This window comes from Xenopus laevis, chromosome 8S, assembly GCF_017654675.1.
Source record: "Xenopus laevis strain J_2021 chromosome 8S, Xenopus_laevis_v10.1, whole genome shotgun sequence".
NCBI classification, from domain to species: Eukaryota; Metazoa; Chordata; class Amphibia; order Anura; family Pipidae; genus Xenopus; species Xenopus laevis.
Window position 1 is genome coordinate 14749115 of NC_054386.1, and position 22196 is coordinate 14771310.

General features: G+C 35.0%; 1 protein-coding gene across 2 annotated transcripts in view; it reads right to left on the reverse strand.

Annotated features, from left to right (window-relative positions):
• Positions 1-22196, reverse strand: part of mdga2.S (MAM domain containing glycosylphosphatidylinositol anchor 2 S homeolog) — a 326548-nt gene that overhangs the window by 75013 nt on the left and 229339 nt on the right. For both annotated transcript variants that reach the window (XM_041574780.1, XM_041574779.1), the window contains exon 7: positions 8250-8579. In XM_041574780.1, coding sequence (XP_041430714.1) covers positions 8250-8579 — 330 coding nt within the window. The remainder of the gene's footprint in view (positions 1-8249; positions 8580-22196) is intronic.

Here is a 22196-nt window from a genome sequence, read left to right on the forward strand (position 1 = left end):
TGTATACGTTGACCTTGCAGGCATTATTTGCCCAGTGTGTTCTTCAAACCACTGCCACCTAGCTGTGTGAGCTTTTTCACATTCTGTCTAAATATCAATAATAATACCGTCTCCAGAAACACCACCTGAGTGACGTAGTGTGATTTCTGCCCTTTACAGCACAAAACGCAGCGCTGTGTCAACAATGGATTTTTTAGAAACATATTTGCCCTTGATCCCCCTCTGGCATGCCACTGTCCAGGTCGTTGCACCCTTTAAACAACTTTAAAATAATTTTTCTGGCCAGAAATGTCTTTTCTAGCTTTTAAATTTCGCCTTCCCATTGAAGTCTATGGGGTTCGCAACGTTCGCGAACCGTTCGCATTTTTGTCCGGACGTTCGCGAACATGTTCGCGAACATTTTTTCCGACGTTCGCTACATCCCTACTTTTTATAAGGGTTATTGATGTCATTTCCTCAATAACCCTTTTAAAAAGCCGTTGGAAGTTTTGCAAATTTATACCTATGATTACTTATCGTTTAGATACGAAACACGTCAGGACATTATGGTTTTAATGAGTTTGAAATAAAGTGAATTTTTACCTACTACAAGAGGCGTACGGAGTGCTTGCCGATCTTCCTTATACTTTGAAGTGCTATGTTAGCCTATGGGGACCTTCTAGAGCAGTTTTCTGCGTTTTTTGAAGTTGAAGAAAAATAGTTTGATTGCTGAAATCCTTCGAATCGTACGAGCAAACGTTTTTACTTCGACCGCAAATGGCCAAATTCGATGAAAAAAAACTTCTACTTCGATATTAGAAGTCGGAGTAATTCAATTCAATGGTTGAATTTCGAAGTATTTACAACTTCGAAATTCGACCCTTGATAAATCTGCCCCTACATGTCAATACTTTTTTTGTAAAGCACCATCTTTCTAATAATTAGGACTAAGTTAGAGCAATTAGCTATTATTTAATTAACAATGGTATATAATAATACATATGCACTGTTTTAATCCAATCACCATTATTTTTCTTTAACTTTAGTATCATTTGCTTTGCCTTACTTGAAAGTGATCATAATACTTTAAGAATCCTATTTAAACATCTTTAAAATCTCAATTAAACCCTGACTGCAAAGTTACCCAAGTGCACATGAATCATACATCACAATTGGAAGGCACAGCAACTCCCTGGGCACTGCACATTTTACATCTCACATGATGGATAGACTCTCAGCATCCATGAAATAAAAATGATCTATTGCACAAAAATATGCCTCACACAAAGTAAATAAAAGAAAAAGAATGGGAGCAAACCAATTTAAAAACATCCTTCTATTGTAGAATGTCTTAAGAAATGTGTTTTAACACTTGCATCATTTAGAGTACTTTTTGTAGAACATCAATGGAATTTTTATAAAAATGAATAGTGTAATGGCTGAAATATACCCAGTTTTTATACCTAAGTTACTAAAGATGTATCTATATTAGGGGACACTTTTTCAAGATACATCCAATTTTCTGTTTGGGATAAAGAGGGGTTATTTACTAAAACCAAAGTTTTTCTAACTTTATTTAAAAAGAAATTAGACCAAACTCCCAAACCCGAATGCCCTTGATGTACCAATAATTATTCTCGTTAAAATCAGCGCAACAAAAAGTTGCAACATACTCAAACATCAATTTGTATCTGGCAACTTTTTCCAATTGACACTCCAAAAACTTAAATTTATCAAGTTGTCATCGGAAAAAATTGAATTTAGTGGATTATCGAACAAAAACCACCTCAAACATTCCAAAACTATTGAGAGTCTTGTAGAAAAGAAAATACAGTATGTTCCAATTGTTAAATGGACCATCTGTCATTGACTTTTACATGATTTCAACAAGTTTTAGCTGGAGTATTTTCGGATTCGTACTATTAGCAGCTTAGGAACACAATGAATCTCTAAAAATGAAAGCTTTTTTTCCTCTAAAAATTCAGATTTTTGCCCTTTAAAACTCGACCCGAAAAAGATTTGATAAATAGGCCCCCAAATGGTAACTTACTTGGTGTATGTATCAAGTAGGTTCTATACTTGTTCAAGAATAAAAAATTCAATAATTTTTAAAATGTGCGTTTTTTTATTCTATTTAGCTGATTGCGGAGGAACAAGCACAATTATGCTATGTGCAGTGGAGTGGGGGAGGTAGGTTTGCAGCAGAACAAATAAAGGCTGTATTTTAATAACTTATCTGTACATAGTATAGCTTTTTCAGTTTGCTTTAAAGAGACACCAATGTTTTGTTTACAGTAGGTGTGAGATATAAAAAATATAAAACAATATAAAATATTATAGAATGTGTAGCTTTGGATATTATATACTATACATATATATTTATATGTAAACAGGGGGCTATATGTAAGCCTGACCACGTGCACCCAATGAAGGAAGGGATGAGCTGCAATTCATTGTTTATTATATGTATATATATATATATATATATATACTGTATATATATGTCTCTCTCTTTTTTTTTTTTTTTTTTTTTAACTGAATATGAAAAGAATTTCAAAATAATTTAGGGTTGTCATTCTCCACTAGTGGAAGGAGAAGTACATAGTGTATGGCAAGAGTGAAACACATGGAGAAAGTTAGGATGAGAACAAAGCTATGAGATACATCAGAATGTTTTTGTTTTTTATTTATACCATATTTTTATTTGTTTTCAATTCCTAAATGTTTCATTAATAGCAGTTAATTCATGTATAATCCTCATATATTGAAAATAGGGACCAAACATGTCATGTCATATGTTACAGGAGTATATCATTTTCATATATAGAAAATTCAGTCAGAAATTAATTAAGAAGGCTAATTTCTTTTGTTTAAAAAATATTTTTATATGAAATAGTCATTGCTAATTTCAAATATTAAAATCAAAAAGTGGTTTGTATAGGAGACTAGATGATGAATTTGTAAGGTCCTACTTAGTTAAATCAATAATAAAAATAATCATCATTTTATATGTACCCTGATAGCTTCCTTTCTGGTATTAAGAAACACTGACCCATTTCAGGTTACATAGTTACATAATTAATTTGGCTTGAAAAATACAACAGTGATGGGCAAATATCTTCCATTTAGTTTCAATGTAAAATTTGTGAAACAGCAAAAATTCATGAAATGCATTGAAGTCAATGGTGTTTTTTCACGGCAACTTGCAAGTTTTTACAACACACTGAATTCTATTTGTGGTGTTTATACAAAGGGCCTGTGGTGTCACTGTGCACAAGAGTTATACTGTGTGCATAGTACTTTCTATACTGCTTAAAAGTATTAGAGTTGAAGTTACTGTTGATGTGTAATGGCTGCATGAACCTGCTAATAAAGCACTGTTATACTCTACTCATCCTCGGCTACCAAAACACAACACTATGGTTGTTTTTCTTGGTGAAATCTGGAAAACATTTTGCTTGTCACTAAAAAACAACAGTCTGTCAAGTTAAAACCATCGTAAATGACCCCAGTATATATATATATATATATATATATATATATATATATATATATATATATATATATATATATATATAGATATATATATAGATATATATATATATATAGATATATATAGATATACACAAATACAAGAGTCCTCTGCACTCTATATATATATTGAAAACACTCATATATTTGCAGATCTATTGATACACTCACATATATATAACATATTTGTATACATATTTACATATTTATATACATTCCTAAATTAACTGTGGTTTAAAGAAAAGCAAAACTTAAAATATTATAACCTACACAAAAACTCTTTTTTTATATAGTATAGGTAAACTTTTTAGAGCATATTTTATTGTGGGCAAATATTTTAGGTAGGCATATATATTTTTACAGATATCATTGTTCCAAATGTGACAACGTTTTTATTACATTTATGACATTTTGATATTTTTTTTATAAAAAGTGGCTTTTCAAAAAATGACTCTTAACTGACAGAGTGCAAAGACATCATTCCAAAATGGAATAAATAACTATCAAGGCAGATTTTTATTTTTTTACAGAAATCTGTTATTTGTCTTTCTGTGAATGAATTGCCTTGAGATAAAATGGGCTTTTAGTGATGGGTACAGAATCAATTTCTTTTACAATAATAGGGTTATTTGTCTCTTTTTCCATACTACAGCAGAGTTGGAACATCACAAGTACTTGTGTGCAGGACTGATGATAAAGCAGAGAATAAATGTATTTTATTATAAATTGTCGGAAATGTTAGATATTTGTATTTGACATTGCTGTTTTTACTGATAAATTTAAAAGTATTGTTGCAATGGACATTCACATGTACAGAATCAATAACAGCAAAATAATGGAATTTTGGAAGGCATAGTCAATAAGTAACAACACTAAAAATAAATGCTCTTTAATGATGAGCGAATCTGTCCTGTTATACTTTGTGAAAAAATTAGCTTCAAAATGTTGTTTTTACATGCGCATTAAATTCAATGAGCGTTTTTTTTTTGTGGCAACTTTTTTCTTGCCGAATTTTTGTCTTAGCAGATTTTTTGTCCACATGCATTAAAGTCAATGGGTGTTTTTTCTTATGGCGACTTTTTTGTCTCGGCGACAATTTTCTCTTGATGATTTTTTCACTCAAATCCATGCCTGCCAAAAAAATTTGCTCATCATTGCTTTGTTTGGTCTATTTAATACACAATTTTAAGCTATTCTGGGCTTCTATTCTGTCACCACGACACTAGTGCCTGTATCACACTAAGGGGCACATTTACTATAGGTCGAATATCAATGGTTAATTAACCCTTGATATTCGACCATCGAAGTTAAATCCTTCGACTTCGAATATCGAAGTCGAAGGATTTACTGCAATTTGTTCGAAGGATTTTAATTCATCGATCGAACGATTTTCCTTCGATCACCAATTGCTAGGAAAGCCTATGGGGACCTTCCCCATAGGCTAACATTGGTGCTCGGTAGCTTTTAGGTGGCGAAGTAGGTGGTCAAAGTTTTTTTTAAAGAGACAGTACTTCGACTATCGAATGGTTGAATAGTCGAACGATTTTTAGTTTGAATCGTTCGATTCTAAATCAAAGTCGTAGTCAAAGATCGAAGTAGCCAAAAAAAACTTCGAAATTCAAAGTTTTTTTCCTTCTAATCCTTCACTCGAGCTAAGTAAATGTGCCCCTAAATGCTAACAAAAACACACTGTAGTGTGTGATTTAGAAAATAAAACTCTGCTAAGATAATATTTTAAACATATTGTAGAAGTAATGAACATTTGTCAGTATATGAATATAGAGCAGGAGCAATAGCTGATACTTACTGAGAATAAGGAAAATTTTATTACAGAGGTTAACTTAATTCACATCCAGGGACTGCCAAGTTAATAAACAGATTACTGAGAAAACAGTGCGGGTGGGTAAAACAAGCACAGTTACTTCATATACTGCTACATTGTTAGAGGACCTCCTATCAGGTCTGGACTGAGAATTAAAATAGGCCCTGGCATTTCAGGTACACAGAGGCCCAAACAGCCCCCACCAGCCCACTAAATACTGACTTTCTATAGGACCTTATAGCAGCCCCTCTGGCATTTGCCAGAACCCACAGATTGCCAATCCGGGCCTGCCTCCTATCCACTACTGTATGTTACTGCTTTTTTCAATAGAAAAAAGGGTTTCCATGTTGCCAATTTCTTAAAAACATGCCTGATTTTTGACATTACCTCTGGTCAATGGTATCTACTGCTACACTTAGGGGCACATTTACTAAGGGTCGAATATCGAGGGTTAATTAACCCTCGATATTCGACCATCAAAGTAAAATCCTTCGACTTCGAATATCGAAGTCGAAGGATTTACCACAAATACTTTGATTCAAACGATTGAAGGAAAAATTGTTCTATTGAATGATTAAATCCTTCAAATCGAACGACTCAAAGGATTTTAATCCATCGATCGAAGGATTTTCCTTCGATCAGAAAAAGCTTAGAAAACTTATGGGGAAGGTCCATAAGCTAACATTGTAGCTCGGTAGGTTTAAAGTGGCAAAGTTTTTTTTAAAAGAGACAGTACTTCGACTATCGAATGGTTGAATAGTCGAACGATTTTTAGTTCGAATCATTTGAATCGAAGTCGAAGGTCGTGGTAGCCTATTCGATGGTCGAAGTACCCAAAAAAAAACCTTTGAAATTCTACGTTTTTTTTACTTTGAATTCTTCACTCGAGCTTAGTAAATGTGCCCCTTAGTAACTCTGTTTCTGTTTAACCAAAAATACCATCTATGGTTTATATATATTAGTACTAGCTTACACAGGCAGAGCTTATAATAAATCTGACCACCAACAGATATCTGAATGCTTTGTATTCAGTATTAAAATGAATAAACCATGTCGTATGCGATTGTCACACTTTTTTTTTTTGTGTGTCTTTTTATTTTGTCTCTCAAAACTAGCCGCTGAGAATTTTTGCCACAGTCTTGCGAAACCCGGAAGTTCGCAACGACACTGTCCATGGCGAAAATTTCCTCTCATCACTAGTAGAGAATCTTGGAAGGGGTTAATATAAGCTGTAAAGTGTAAACATCATTATTATTAACATTACTAGTGTCTATGGGTTACTGATTTTGGGAAAAACTTGTGCATTTTATTTCATATGTAGACTTTATTGTTATTTTCATCAATTTAACTTACTTGTAAATATGGAATTACACAGATGAACAAGGTTATTCAGAAAATGTTAAAAACAGCATTTAAGAGAAGTAATATTAAAAGAGCAGCAGTTTAAAATAATACATTATTTCAAGGATTATTATCATGGAAAATGCTGGCAACCTGTTTATTAAATTTTTTTTTTTCTATGAACTTGATTAGAATTTCTCTTTCATTTCACTTTGGTTAATTAGGTAGGTCCTTATAGGTTACATCAATTAAGCCAGATGATTAATTAAATAGAAGAAACTTTTATTTTACTTTCATGAGCTGAAACGGATAGATATGATCTAAGATAAAGCCACAATGAAGTCGAAATTCTGATTTAAGTTGAGGTAGTTGAGGTGAGTGAAGCAGGACAATCCTGGATTCCCGAATAAAGTAATTGTAGTAATGAAGTTCTCTTTAGAACTACAGGAGAAAAAACATTCAAATGAGCATGGCTATGGGGGTCCTGTTGGTTTCTAAAGATATCTACACAGCAGTCAAAGTATCAACATATTGCTAAATGTCTGAATTAGGTTCCAAGCAGGCCTATTTCTGATCTGAAGCTGCCTAAGTTTGTGAATATTATAATCAGACATATTTGTAAATTCATCAAGTTCAGTGATTATATTATCCAGTGTGTGTATAAATGTCTCAGTCTGTATCATGTTTCTATCTGATAAAAACAGCCTATTTGCTTTCGGAACAACAGGAAGCTTGTGCCGCACTATATTGCAAACAAAACTGCCACCTTTAAAATTGAATTAGAAGCAAAGACAATGGGATAAACCCAAACAAGTTAGCAGTGCCTAAAAATATCCTCTGTCCTCTGCAGACAAATACTAAATTGCTTCTACCAATAACACAAATTACAGAGATTGCTTTTTTTTTTCCATAAGGAAAATAATGCTCTAGCACTCCAGGTCATTAAGACTAGACAATGAAATTGCTTCATAAATGTTACATTTGCCGAACACCTGATTTAAAATGAATAGTCGCTTCACGTAATGGTCTTGTATTAGCCGGCATTTGTACATTTATTTTGATATAAATTGTACTTGTTAAGAACATTATGTTTTTAAAGTACCCCTTGAGTACAATGCAGATGGTATTTAACAAACAATCCTCTGGATTTATTGGAAGTGGATTGTACCTTGATTTATAGTACAAAACAATTATCATTCTTTTAGATTGTATATTCCTATACATATCAACAGAGTTAATGGCATAGATGAAAAAAAAATTTTGTAGCTGGCAGAAGAAATCCTCTATCCTGAAGGACCATATGTAACTTTGCTTTGATGTTACTGATTGATCTCAGTTTCACATCTTCAAAAAAATGGACAAATCTCCTTCAAGCAATACAATATTTGATAAAAAACCAAGATATGATTTACAGGATGCAGCATCTTTTTTAGCCAAATAATGCATAAGTGATAGATTGCTGAACTGGTGGGCTTTAGAGAAAGTCCATTGGTTCAGTTATAATAGACTTTTAGCTTTTGTCTTACGAGTAGTTATACTGACAACTTAATTAAAAAATAAATAAATAAAGCTTTACCTGTGCTGCTGGATATATTAACATCAATACTGATGTCAGAAATTCCTCCTCCCTTCAGAGATGCAACACATGTGTATGTGCCAAAGTCTGTGAATTTTAAGTCAATAATATCAAGATTAGTGGTACCAGGTGAGACATCGGGGTCAGTTTGTGTAATCACCATTCTTTCAGAACTGCGCAACGGTCTGCCATTTTTAAACCAGCTAAATGTCAGTTCTTCGGATGGAACAGCTTCCACTTGGCAGGAAATCTTCACCTCACGGCCAATCTGAATATTATCATCTTTGTGATAGGGATCAGGTGTAATCCAGAAACGACCTTTTTTTAAAGCTGGAAATGCAACAAAAATCTATATTAAATGCCAAGAAGAAAATATACAAAACGTTTCTTAACAAGAGTAAAATAATATGACAGAATATATATTCCTTCCTTCAAGTTACCAAATATGCCTCAAATTTAATCGTTTACAGACCTAAATGACAGCATTGTATAAGTAACCAGGCACAGCAGCACCCCACAGATATCCTCCCAAAGTCTCCTCTGTCCCTATACATATCAATTCTCATACATGCATACTGTGATGACTACAGTGGGCCAATGCTGTTGACGTACTGGAAAGCAAAGGCCTTAAAGGGGACCCTTCACCCAAAACAATTTATTCCAAATCCTATTTAATCATGTTAGTCAAGCAAAATTAACTTAAATTACACTGTAAACATTTTTTGAATCTTGTTTTCTTCTGTCTGGGAATAAATAATTATAGCAAGCAGGCAGGAGCCATATTGTGGACACTGTTATTAAGACAAGCCTTGCATTATCTTAAAATTTTGTTTGTGCACCAGAACGGTAGACCTGATGTCCATCCCCATGCACTGACTACACAATTAAATGGTGAAGAGAACAGAGGGAATGTGGGGAGAGCAGTGACATCTAGTAAGTGCTGAATGGAAAGTGAAAGTAATTGTCTGCCCCGCCTCTATGCCTAAAGCATAGAAAAGGGGCAGACAATATTTGAATTTACAACAGCTATGAATGCTTAAATAAAAAAATGGGGTTTCATTTTAATTTGAAAAGGACATTTATTATACAGCTTTTTATGTCTAGGTGACAGGTCCACTTTAACTAACTATTACATTTGAATAATTTACAAACAAAGTGGTGAAATTGGTAATGGCTACCAAAAGTAGAAAAAAAATATTTTTACATTATATTATATTTTATATGATATTTCTCATATTAAATATCTATTTCTAATACAGAAGCTATTATTGTAGCAAATGAGAGGACAAAAAATATTCCCTACAGTATCGTGTGCAGACATTATTAGGTTAAGTTTATTAAGGGTGCCTGATTACATGTCTACATCAAAGGTGCTACATATGAAGGCTAAGCAGGTTAATTCTTTTCTAAGAGTTTCTGCCATTAAACAGTTGTTTAATGTTGGACAATTATCAATTAACCACCTAATTCTGCATCACAGTTCTCCATTTAGCATAAAGCTGCACTGGCAGGGGGCATTTCTGTAGAAGCTCATTCATCACAATACTCTTCTGTCTTCTTTTCTTCAAGCCACATAAGGTGCATGTGCAGTTGAGTAAAAAGGGTGACTTTTGCAACTAAGTTTACTTTTAGCTCTACTCCGCATGCACTTACCCAGACATGAATTAAGAGAAAAGACACAAGAAGCCAAAGAAGATGGCTACAATGGACTTCTACAGAAATACCCTGCACTGTGAAATTTTTAATGAAGAGGAGCACTAGCTTGGGGTATCAGTTTAAGCAATTATAATCACTGGAGGTGTTGTCTAACATTACAAAGTAATAACTACTTTAGTAGGGCAAAAACAGAGGCAATATGTGTTTTTTCTTTTTTTAATTAAAATAATAGACAGAAAAGATATACATTACTGGTCTTATTAATTTAGATCATGCTGGGCACAGGTATTTATTGGCCCCTAAAAAGGTGTTATGCAGTATAAGCTGTATTCATTTGTTAAGTTGTTTTTTTATTCTAACACTTTCCTGGTCCTGAAAGCTGATGCTCTCCATGCCCTATAGACTTGTACTTCACATAACTGTATACTACACTAACAATATTTAACAGAATGTGCAGTTTTCAATATTTTCAGCAGTAATTGTGCAATGCAGCGTATTCAAATTTTCAGCATATTCTTTTTTTTTAACTTCTGTTACAAAACACAAACAGAAGTCATGCATAATTTATAAATACAACATAAAATAAGAAACTTTTCCACAGACATTTGCTTGCAGATATGTTGTGTACATTATAAAAGGATATTAGACATATTGATTTTTGAAGCATATTTCTACATGAAACTACTGTATGCTCAAGACATCATTCTAATGCTCTGCTTTCAGTTATTTTACAGAATTTTGTATTATCAAAAATAACATTTACCAAAAGGATATTTATTCATGATGGCTAGCTGTTCACTACTGACTGATCTACATTAGGAAAGAAAAGGAAAACTTGCCAACTTTGCTCCTCTTTTGTACAAACCCAAGTTTCATCATAGTTTGCTAACTTATTTAACCAGTTATGTTGCTCATCTCTGCATTCTTTCCATATCATGACTAGCCTTCCTAATGGCAGCCATACACAGGGAGATCCACTCATTTGGCGATGTCGTCAAACGAGCAGGTCCCTCCCCAACATGCCCACATTGAGGTGGGCAATATTGGGTTGATCCGATCATGGGCCGTAGGGCCCAATGATCGGATCAGAATGGAGGCAATAAGAGTGGTCGGATCGCAATCCGGGAGGTTGGGCTGATATTATTGCGGGTCCTAGGGCCCAACAATCAGATCAGAATGGAGGCAATATGGGCGGTCAGATCATGGGATCTCATCAATGAAAAGATGCGGGCACAATCCGATGGGATTTTTTACCCTGCCCGACTTTCGGCCAGATAATGATCGGGGAAGCCTGACGGAGGGCCCCGCACACGGGCCAATAAGCTGCAGACTCAGTCTGTCTGCAGCTTTTATCGGTCCTTGTATGGACCGGTATGGGGGCCTTAAGAAAAGAGGCCCAAATCTGCACTGTATGCTATGTGTGAGCTTCTACCTAAAGAGGCAAAACTGACTGACCCTGAATAGAGATGTTGTTATTCTGTAATCAGCAACAGCACTAGTTTTTAAACTTACTATTAAAGTGGACCCGTCACCCAGACATGAAAATCTGTATAATAAAAGTCCTTTTTAAATTAAACATGAAATCCACTTTCTTTTTTTTTATTAAAGCATTCATAGCTGTTGTAAACTCATTTAAAAATATCAGCTGTCAATCAAATATTGCCTACCCCGCCTCTATGCCTAGGCATAGAGGTGGGGCAAGCAATTACTTTCACTTTCCATTCAGCACTTCCTAGATGTCACCGCTCTCCCCACATTCCCCCAGCTCTCTTAACGATTTAATTGTGTAACCAGTGCATGGAGATGGGCATTGGGTCCCTGTCCCCTGGTGCACAAACAAGATTCTGAGATGAAACAAGGCTTGCCTTAATAACAGTGTCCACAAAATGGCTCCTTCCTGGTTGCTATAATTTTGAATTCCCAGACTAATGGAAACAATATTCAAATAATTTATACAGTGTAATTAAAGTTCATTTTGCTTGACTAACATGATAAAATAGGATTTGGAATAATTTTGTTTGGGTGACAGGTCCACTTTAACAATAGGAACCTATGTGAACCTATTTTTTGAGGAAGGCAATCAGTTTTTATCAGCAAGCAACAAGGAAGGAGTTAAACTTAGTGAATTAAAGCCTAGAAGTGTCAAAAGTTGGAGCCAGAATGAACCCTGAGCATATGAGTTAGCACAGTTAAAGAGAGGTAACCAGTGATATATTACTGGTTATTACAGTCTTATATTAAACATTTGCTTTCAGCAGAGTGTATTCCACATCTTATATAGTCTATTTCTTGTAAATGTATTGCTGTGATATCCATATAACAAAATCTATGTTATGGCTCATAACGTTTGCAAAAGTATATACATAAGGGGTCATTTACAACCCACAAGTGCAGTATACAAAGTGTATACTCCAATAATGTCTTTACTGCAGTCTACATGCATTTACCAGGGGGAGTTCTGGCCAGAGATGGCTGTGAAGGTGGCAGCAGCAGCAGCTAGTATCTACAGGGTTCTCTTGAATCAGTAAGTGCATTGTGGTAATTCAAATAATACTTAATACATTTTAAATGCTCTACATACTTAGAATGCTAATGGATAGTGTAGGACTCACGTACAATGAGGTGCTTTGATGTGGCACGTGAGCTTACATATTTTGGCCAAATAATTATTTTTAAAGGCACTGGCAATCTTTCTTCTTACTTTTGTGTACTAATATTGGCTTTTTATCGTTTATAGCAGTTGGTGAACTTCAGATTGTGGGTTATACTGAGCGCTGGCATTTTTTTTCCTGTGTTTCGTGGACAAAAACGGGAGGGTGTCTCGTGCCTGAAATTTTTTATCCACTACTTTAATTCTTTCCACCCCAATAACTGTCTATGCTGCAATTAACTGTTTTTTTGATGAGGGTAAAGATTTTAATTTTTACATCTAATTAACCCTTGACCGTCGAAGTAAAATCCATCGACTGTGAATATCGAAGTCGAATGATTTTGCGCTATTCCTACGATCAAAAAATCAAAGGAATAATCGATTGAACGATTAAATCCTTCAAATCGAATGATTCGAAGGATTTTAATCCATCGATCGAAGGATATTCCTTTGATCAGGAAATTGTTAGGAAGCCTATGGGGACCTTCCCTATAGGCTAAAATTGGCCTCGGTGGGTTTTAGGTGGCGAACTAGGGGGTCGAAGAAATTTTTAAAGAGACAGTACTTCGACTATCAAATGGTCGAAGGTCGTAGTCGAAGGTCGAAGTAGCCCATTCGATGGTCGATGTAGACATATTCGTCCATTCGAAATCCAAACTATTTTTCCTCTATTCCTTCACTCGAACTAAGTAAATGGGCCCCACTATGTGCAATAAATTAAAGGACAGCAATAAATTCTTGTCAGGCACTGAATTTAGGGAAATCCAAACAGATAACTAGGCAAGAGTGCTTGACTGCTGGAGATTGTCTATTACTGGAAAACTTGATGAGCCAATTTATTAATTGCTTTGGGTCACCAGAAAGTCTCATTTAGTATTTTTGATAATGTATTTCATTTAAAGGGGACCTGTCACCCAAACAAAATTATCCAAATCCTATTTTATCATGTTAGTCAAGCAAAATGAACTTTAATTACACTGTATAAATTATTTGAATATTGTTTCCATCAGTCTGGTAACTCATAATTATAGCCACCAGGAAGGAGCCATTTTGTGGACACTGTTATTAAGGCAAGCCTTGTATCATCTCAGAATCTTGTTTGTGCACCCGGGGACAGGGACCCAATATCCATCCCCATGCACTGGTTATACAATTAAATCGTTAAGAGAGCTGGGGGAATGTAGGGAGAGCAGTAACATCTAGGAAGTGCTGAATGGAAAGTGAAAGTAATTGCTTGCCCCGCCTCTATGCCTAGGCATAGAGGCGGGGTAGGCAATATTTGATTGACAGCTTATATTTTTAAACGAGTTTACAACAGCTATGAATGCTTTAATAAAAAAAAGAAATTGGATTTCATATTTAATTTTAGAAGGACTTTTATTATACAGATTTTTATGTCTGGGTGATGGATCCACTTTAACCCCACCAATATCTGTGCACAAACAGTTTGACCAATGAATGCAGAATGCCATAAAAATGGATTTTCTTATTTCACATTAAAATTCTTTTTAACTAAAATTATTAAAAATTGCAGATTTCACATCATCAATTCATAGTTGGATATAAAATCCTTACATTTTAAAATGACTGCCAAATGAAATGTTGGCAGGGGTGATACACAGAGACACTGTTCATCTTCAAAAGCAAATTATTATAGTAAGATAACACTTATGAAGCAGACATGGTTAAAGAGATTTTCATATTTCAACAGAAATAACAGATAATAAATAATAAAGGCAAGCTGAGAAAAGACAAGGCTTTCATTTTTAAAAGATTTACTGATGCAGTACAGATTTATGATACCGATTTTACAGAGTCTCATAAAAACTATTATTACTTTTGCATATATATTGATCTTTGCTGTCTTCTTAAAAGAAAAACAATACATATTTCTAAAAATCTGCTCTTCTCAACTGTAATACATAACCTAGAAAACATATCTTCTAATAGTTGGTGCTCATTTCTATTTCGTTTTGTATCAGAATTCATCAATTGTTCACAAATGCTTGTCTGAAGCATTGTAATATGCACTGACCAGTCTGGGGTGAAATTGAGAACAAGTTGTATTTTCCTTCACTTGGTCTCCTCATATTCAGATGCATGCAGTCAATGGAGCATGACATTGTATTTCATCAACACATACACATATGCTGTGCTGCATTTATTGAGAAACATTCACTTAGATGAAAAACCATAGAAAGGCAGGCCAGAAAACATGAAGCCTCTGATATTTAATCCCTGTAGTATATCAACTTTTTTTGTTGTATGCATTTGCTAAATAATTCATTTACAGCAGGGCCACAGGTTTATATAGAAAATCAAGTTTCTGAATTCCTTTTTCGATTCTTATGTTCTTTTTTTTTTAAATTGTGCTTGGTACAGTAAGTCTAGATTGTAAATGGTTAAACAGTATTCTTTCAAGTGTCAGTTGTTGGCTTGCAGCGGAGTTAATATTAGTACAGTATCCTAATTAACTTGTGATACATTTAAACATACTATAATAGAATGGAAGTAGAATTTAAGCAAATACCACTGACATTTAAAGTACATTAAGGGGCAAATTTAATTAAGGTCGAATATCGATGGTTAATTAACCCTCGATATTCGGCCGTCGAAGTTAGCGCTATTCGTTCGATCGAACTATCGAACGAAAAATCGTTCGAAGGATTAAATCCTTCGAATCGTTTGATTCGAACAATTTTAATCCATGGATTGAACGATTTTCTTCTACCAAAAAATGCTTAGGAAGCCAATGGGGACCTTCCCCTTAGGCTAACATTGACTTCGGTAGCTTTTGGTGGCGAACTAGGGGGTCGAAGTTTTTTCTTAAAGAGACAGTACTTGGACTGGTCGAATAGTCGAACGATTTTTAGTTTGAATCGTTCGAGTCGAACTCGTGAAGAGTGTAAGTAGTGCTCCCCATATCTCTTATTTGCCATGGAGTTTCTGGGAATAATTATCCGTTCCCGCTTAGTAGGCATCATTAACATGGAACTATGTGATGAAGCTATTTCTGTTTTAAATAAGTGATCTGCATACAATTTAGGTAGCGTTCACTTTACAACAAATGTTCTGCTCATGTCTTCAAAAGCCAGGGGGAATAGGGACGGCAGACCTACTGTAGGTCCAGGCAGCACAACAAGTGGCAAACTGAACCCACTGGGATATGTATCAGCTGCAGGCCCGGACTGGCAATCTGTGGGTTCTGGCAAATGCCAGAGGGGCTGCTGTAAGGTCCCATAGAAAGTCACTATTTAGTGGGCTGGTATGTGCTGTTTGGGCCTCTATGTGGGCTGATTTGGCCTCTGTGTACCTCAAATGCCAGGGCCTATTTTAATTCTCAGTCCGGACCTGATCAGCTGGGAGGAATCCCCAACAATGGGAACAGGAAGGTGAGCAGACAAGCAGGTAATGGCAGGGGGGTCAGAATGATTTACTTAAATGAATATGGAGGGATGCCTCAATGAGCTGCATAGGCTAATTAATGTAGAGCAGGCAAGCAACATATGGCGCTTTTTCTATAGGAAAGAACAATAAATGCAACCTGCTCCAGCAGTACAGAGGAATTGCCAGGGAGACCCATAACACAAAGCCCTGGCTTTATGTCCGACATCAATTCGCAAAATACAAAGTGTAAAATTCATCTGTAGTTGGGCTTTAGCAATCATGTGCCCTAGCTGTAAGCCCATAAAACCCACGGAGTAAGCCACATCTCATAGGTTGCTTCATAAACAACTAAACATTATGAAGGGAGATGTGAATTCATATGCTTTTATATAGAATTGTGTGGATCTCTCTTCACTACAAGTGTGCTGCTGTTACAAGTGTGCTGCTGTTACAAGTGTTCTGTTGCCAAGAAACCTGCATTAACTAATCTTTGCCAAGGAAGCTATACTGATTAAACCGAAGCAGGGTTACAGGACTGAATATCTTTAATTAATGGTTAATTACTGGAAAAACTTACGTGTCAAGCACCTGGGAGGTCCAATTTATAAATTCCAGTTTGCATGTCAATCCCAGGAACAATACCTGATACATTAAACACAGATGCCACTTCCACTTATTATGAATTAATATTAATTAATGGTGTTGCTATTAGTTTTATTTGCATATCCCAAAGTATGGTTCTATTATACTATATATACTCCCATGCTTGTTTTATTTTGGTTTTCAGCTCCAGTTCACCATTTATTTTCTCCATTGTTTTTTTTTTCTCCTCTATTTTTCTATGTACTTTACCCCAGACGGTCTTCCTTGAACAACCTTAGGAATACTTTTATTGGTTTATGTTAATATTAAGGAAATAAAAATTTTTTGTGGGCTATATGTTAAATAAGAGTGTCTGGATTTATAGCTGAACATGGCTGACAAACAAACCTTGTTTGAGTGTACAAGCACTGCCTCTTTTTCTCCCTCTGCACATACAGTACATTTAAATCTAGATGTTGGTGTCTTTATGTTAAGGCATATTACATAATCTATAATTATACCACCAGTGATTATACATTTGCAGGATTGATGTAACCATTAATGTTGAGAAAAAAACCTTGTGCAATATAAGGTTCGTTAAATAAAATGTACAAAATCGAGAAAAAAAAAAGTGAACCCATATACACCAAAATATCAGGTTGTATTAAAGAAACGACCATGCAGCTTTAAATTAACCATGCTCTTATTTCAATGTAATTATGAAATGACCATGACCAGTTGTTTTAAATATTGTCATTATTCTGTGATAATAATACATCATTAGTGATGGGCGAATTTGGGGTGTTTCGATTCGCCAAAAAATTCACTAATTTCCCACGAAATGGCGAAAAATTCACGCACCGGCATCTAATTTTTGAAGCCGGCTTCCGGTTTTGACACCAGCGTCCGTTTTTTTGGACGAAATTTCAGCGGCGGCCAAAAAAAGGACGCCAGCATCCATTTTTTTTTTACGCTGGCAAATTTTGACAGCGGTTTCGCGAATTGCGAGAACAGCTTATACTTATTCTTTATGTACTTTACTAAAATAAATTGTGATGACATAGCTAGATTTATCACCACACATTATAGCATTATGTTGCATAACACAGAAACGAATGGGCCTATTAACTAATGTTTAAATGTCTATTTTTTTTCCCCAATCTCTTTAAAAAAAATAAAATTCTTGTTTCTCTACAATGCAAAAAATTAAAAATGTATTAATTAAAAAAACACAAAAAACTCAATACTTAATACAAAAATTCACAAAGTAAAATTTGTCGAGATCCTATAGAAGTCAGTGGGAGCTGCGCTGACCCTATTGGACCATTTTTAATCAAGTCTGGTTTTTTGATTTTCATTAGTAATTTGGATATCTGAAAAACTAAATTTTTTTGAGTTTTCCTATTTTTATTCTGATCATTCAGTGTTTTTATTCATGCTTTTTATATTTGGATCTTTTAATACATGTCATGGTAATTGTGGTTTTAGAGAAAGTGAGTTTTTATTTGTGGTTTCTAAAACCACTGAAATGAAAATGTTGATAAATGGGCCTCCCCGTGAAATGCTTTGTGCTTTTGGTGAACTCAACCTTTGATATGTTCTTTGAGGGGCATAATGTTGCTTTTATTTTATGATTAAATTTGACTTGAAGACAAAGTTAGTGAAATCGAACATGGCAGTGCACGTTACAATTTTGTCACATGACAAGACCTACAGTAGAAGGTTTCCAGTTATTAGTATCACCATACATCAGCTCTTTGAAATGTTAATAGTAAGCCTAAAATAAAAGCAGAAGAGATGCGGTGCCTGACTTTTATTTGACAAAGGAGAATAAGAGGAGATAAAAACATATGAAGTAAATGAAACACATTCATCACAAATGAGCCGGCATCATCATCAAGAACACTCCACCTTTTCACAAGCTCAGTTTCATGATTTCTAATATCTAACCTCAAATTTCTTTTTCTTGAGAGTGTGTGGGATGTTTTTTTTTTTGCATGTTGTTTAAAAAAATGTAAGCATTCTGTTTTTATTACGCGGCTTTTAAATCTATGAATCATTTTATAACACTCTATAATTCAACTGCATTCCTTTGTGGTAACTGTTTATTTTGGTATATGTTGCATTACACAAAACTGTAACAATTTATAAAAACTGTCTGGAACACATTGATTAAGAGGAAATTGCAGTCACCTGAAACCTTAGAATGTAAATTTTCACTTCTAATTCAATTAAAGCTGGGATCAGTCTTCTAGCCTACAATGTGCATTATGCATGCACAACAACATTCACATATTTATATATTTATATTTCCTTCGACAGCTCTGACAGTGATTAAACAAAGGTTTCCATGGATTTTTATGCTCAACTTTACATTGGTATAAAAATAAAAAGCTATAATTATCAGGCAGTAGTAGACAAAACTGTTCTGTAAATTTTACTCTGAAATGCTTAAAGCCATGTAATTTCTGCTATTTTAGCTTGTATACAATCGTGCAACTATGTTCTAAACACATTGGGGGTCATTTATCAACACTGAGCAAATTTGCCCGTGGGCAGTAACTCATGGCGACCAATCAAATTGTTGCATTCATTGTTATACCTGCAGCTGGCTGAAGAAAGCGACTTACTGATTGGTAGCTATAGGTTACTGCCCATGGGCAAATTTGTCCAGTGTTGATAAATGAGCCCTATTGTGTTTCTCATTGCTTCTTGAGACTAAAACATTTCTTGCATTAAACAAACTGTATGGCTAATGTTACAGCTACAATACCCAATAGTATAGAAAATATTGTGGCTACCTGTTCAGCAGATTTAGAACTTTAATTTTAGTAGCCATATTCAGTGTGGTAGGTACCTTTTAACTGTATGCAGCAAATGCTGAGAACCATTTCATGGTGCTTTGGTTTTCTGCTTATGCCTTACACCAAGAATTAATTAACCCTCGATATTCGACCAAATATATATATATATATATATATATATATATATAAATGTGCCCCTTAGAGGCACATTCAAAGGTTGAATTTCGATTTCCGAATTCGAGTTCGAGTTTTTAAAATCACCCCTAAACTCGCATACATTTGAAATTCAACCAATCGAAATTTATTAATAAAACTGAACTTTTTAAACTCGGATGAAACAAATCAACACAAAAACTGGTTTCAAATTCAATTTAAAAATTGATTCAAGTTTTTTCTCCGAAAAAAAAAAACTTGAATGTCAGGACGGCTGCAAACAACTCCGTATTGATCCCTGGACCTCTCCCACTGACTTAAATTGTCCGCAATTAAGCAGGTTTTAGGTGGCAAAAAGGGAGGGGGCAAGGGAGGTGCAGAGGGGGCCCTGGACAGCAGCCCCGGTGGGCCCCAGGCCCCCCAGCCTGACCCTGCCACAGTCCCTACTTCTGGGCAATTAGTACACGTGTTCCTAGTCCTACTCAACACTCCTCAGTGGAGCCTGTGCTGCTTGGATAAATAAATTGTATGATCCTAACAATTATAAGCAACTGTAACAATTTTTGTAACTGATACCTAACGATTTGCTGCTTTAGCTTAGAAAACCATTCCAGTATTATGTTTGATTAACTTGTGACTTTTCTTAGTCCTATGGATAACACTGCAGCTTCCACTCATGAATAATTATTCAGATAAATTAGGGTGAATGAAAGTATAACTATGTCAGCATGATTTACTGTCAGCATTATTTACGGAATATTCTTTTTTCACTAGCTACAAAGGCTGGTAAATGTTGGGACCAAATGCATTTTGATTTTATTCATAAATTGCTGCACTCTCCCTTTTTAAATAATATCAATTATTATGTGTAAAGGAATTGACTCTATAGGTTTCGAAAGTATTGTTTTCCCTTTGGATAAGTTCTTATTCTAATTTATTGTACCAATTTTTAGATCATCAAGTTTTTTTTTTCTTGTCTTTTTTTTAGTTTTTTATTTATTCGTTACCTAGCAATGAAGCTCACAAGATGCCGCAGGAAGATTTATGAAATCGTCACATTCCTGAAAAGCCCCATTCACTGTACAATACATGGAACAAAGATTTAACCTGTGTTAAGCCATCTGCAAATAAGTAATGTGAGACAGTTTGATTCATTGCCTTGAACTTTAGAGGGCATTAGAAGTGCAAATGTTCATTTGGGAGTCATCCGTATAAAATGATATTGTAATAAAAATCATTTTGAGCAAGGGAGCGTAAAATGACAACAGAGATCCCAGAACAGCGCCTTAATAAGCCATTCCATGTACTTAAAAAATACAGAATTTAAAGAATTTAGTATGTAGAAATAAAACAGATGGAATATGATTGGCATAGTAGTAGAAATTGTAGCTGTTTAAGAGAAGAGCAACTGGGAAGTACCTTATACTGTGACAATACCAATACAGTAGAACCCTCGTTTTACATTTTTCAGGGGACCAGAAGCAATGGTGTAATACCTGGGAAAATGTAACATCAGGGAAATGTATTATGCATCATATATTGGTGGGACCACAGAAAAACAATGTATAATGCAGGTAAACTTAAAATTAGGGAGAGTAAAATTGAAGTTTCGTTAATAGTCAAAAGTGAAAGACAAAGAGGTGTACTGAAGCATTTTGAATGTGTGGCATAAAGGTCTTCTTTTATATAAATTCCATCTTATCTATAAACTATTGTTTCAATGTCTCAGGGATGTTGAGAAATGAGGAAGTGGTTAAAGAGGAATGAAGAGGAAACCAAACATTGAGAACTGTGAGTGTGTATAAGATTTAGGGGCAGATTGAACTGGATATACTTAAGCGACCAATAAGCTCAAAATGTGCAAGGCTTTGAAATGTTGTTCAAAATAATAAAGATGCATTTCTACATCATTGGCCTTTTCTTTGGGTGCCCATCTTTTTTGTTGTTGCTGACAGTTTTCCTCTTCCCTATGCTGAGGGTCTGGGGCTGGTGCGCCTCACACCATAGTTTCAATATAGTGAGTTTCTGCCTAATATCCTAGTGCCCTTTCTTCTTTGTATTGTGTAGTGTTAGGCACTGCAGAGCAATAGCAGCACTGTGACCTGATAGAATTATTGCTCCTTAATGAAAATTGTGTGCAGGGAAAAAGGATTTAGACAATTATTTCCATGCTGGAAGCAGTACACATCAGTATAATTTGTAAAAAAACAGTTTGAGTAATTAGCCGGTATGTCTTCATACAGTATGCGATTGATAAGAACCGCATTACGCCTTGATAAAGCTGTTAAGCGAAACGTGCGTTGGCGAGCTGCTTAATTTCTCTGGTTTTTAACAAACTTTTATCTTTGGGTTATTTAATTGGGCTGGGTTCATCCATTGTTGCTACGGTCATCCGTCTGTCTACGCAATCTTCTTTCCATTCTAAGAGGCCAGTGATTTGTGGCTTTTCAGGTTTAACTTAGTCTCCAACAGGATCAGGGCAAGTTAATTTACAAGGCCACAGTCCTGGTTACCCTGTCCTGCCTCCTCTTTGTGGTGTCCCAGTCTTAGAAATTAATAGGCAGTTAGTTTTGGGACAGCTCCACCATATATTTTTTCATTATATCCTTCTATCTTTTCTCAAGACCGTAGCTCTCTGATTGACCTTTACCCAATCCTTGGTCATAATCAATTAGATTTAAACTTTTCTCATTAACTTATCTTTTAGTAATAGAT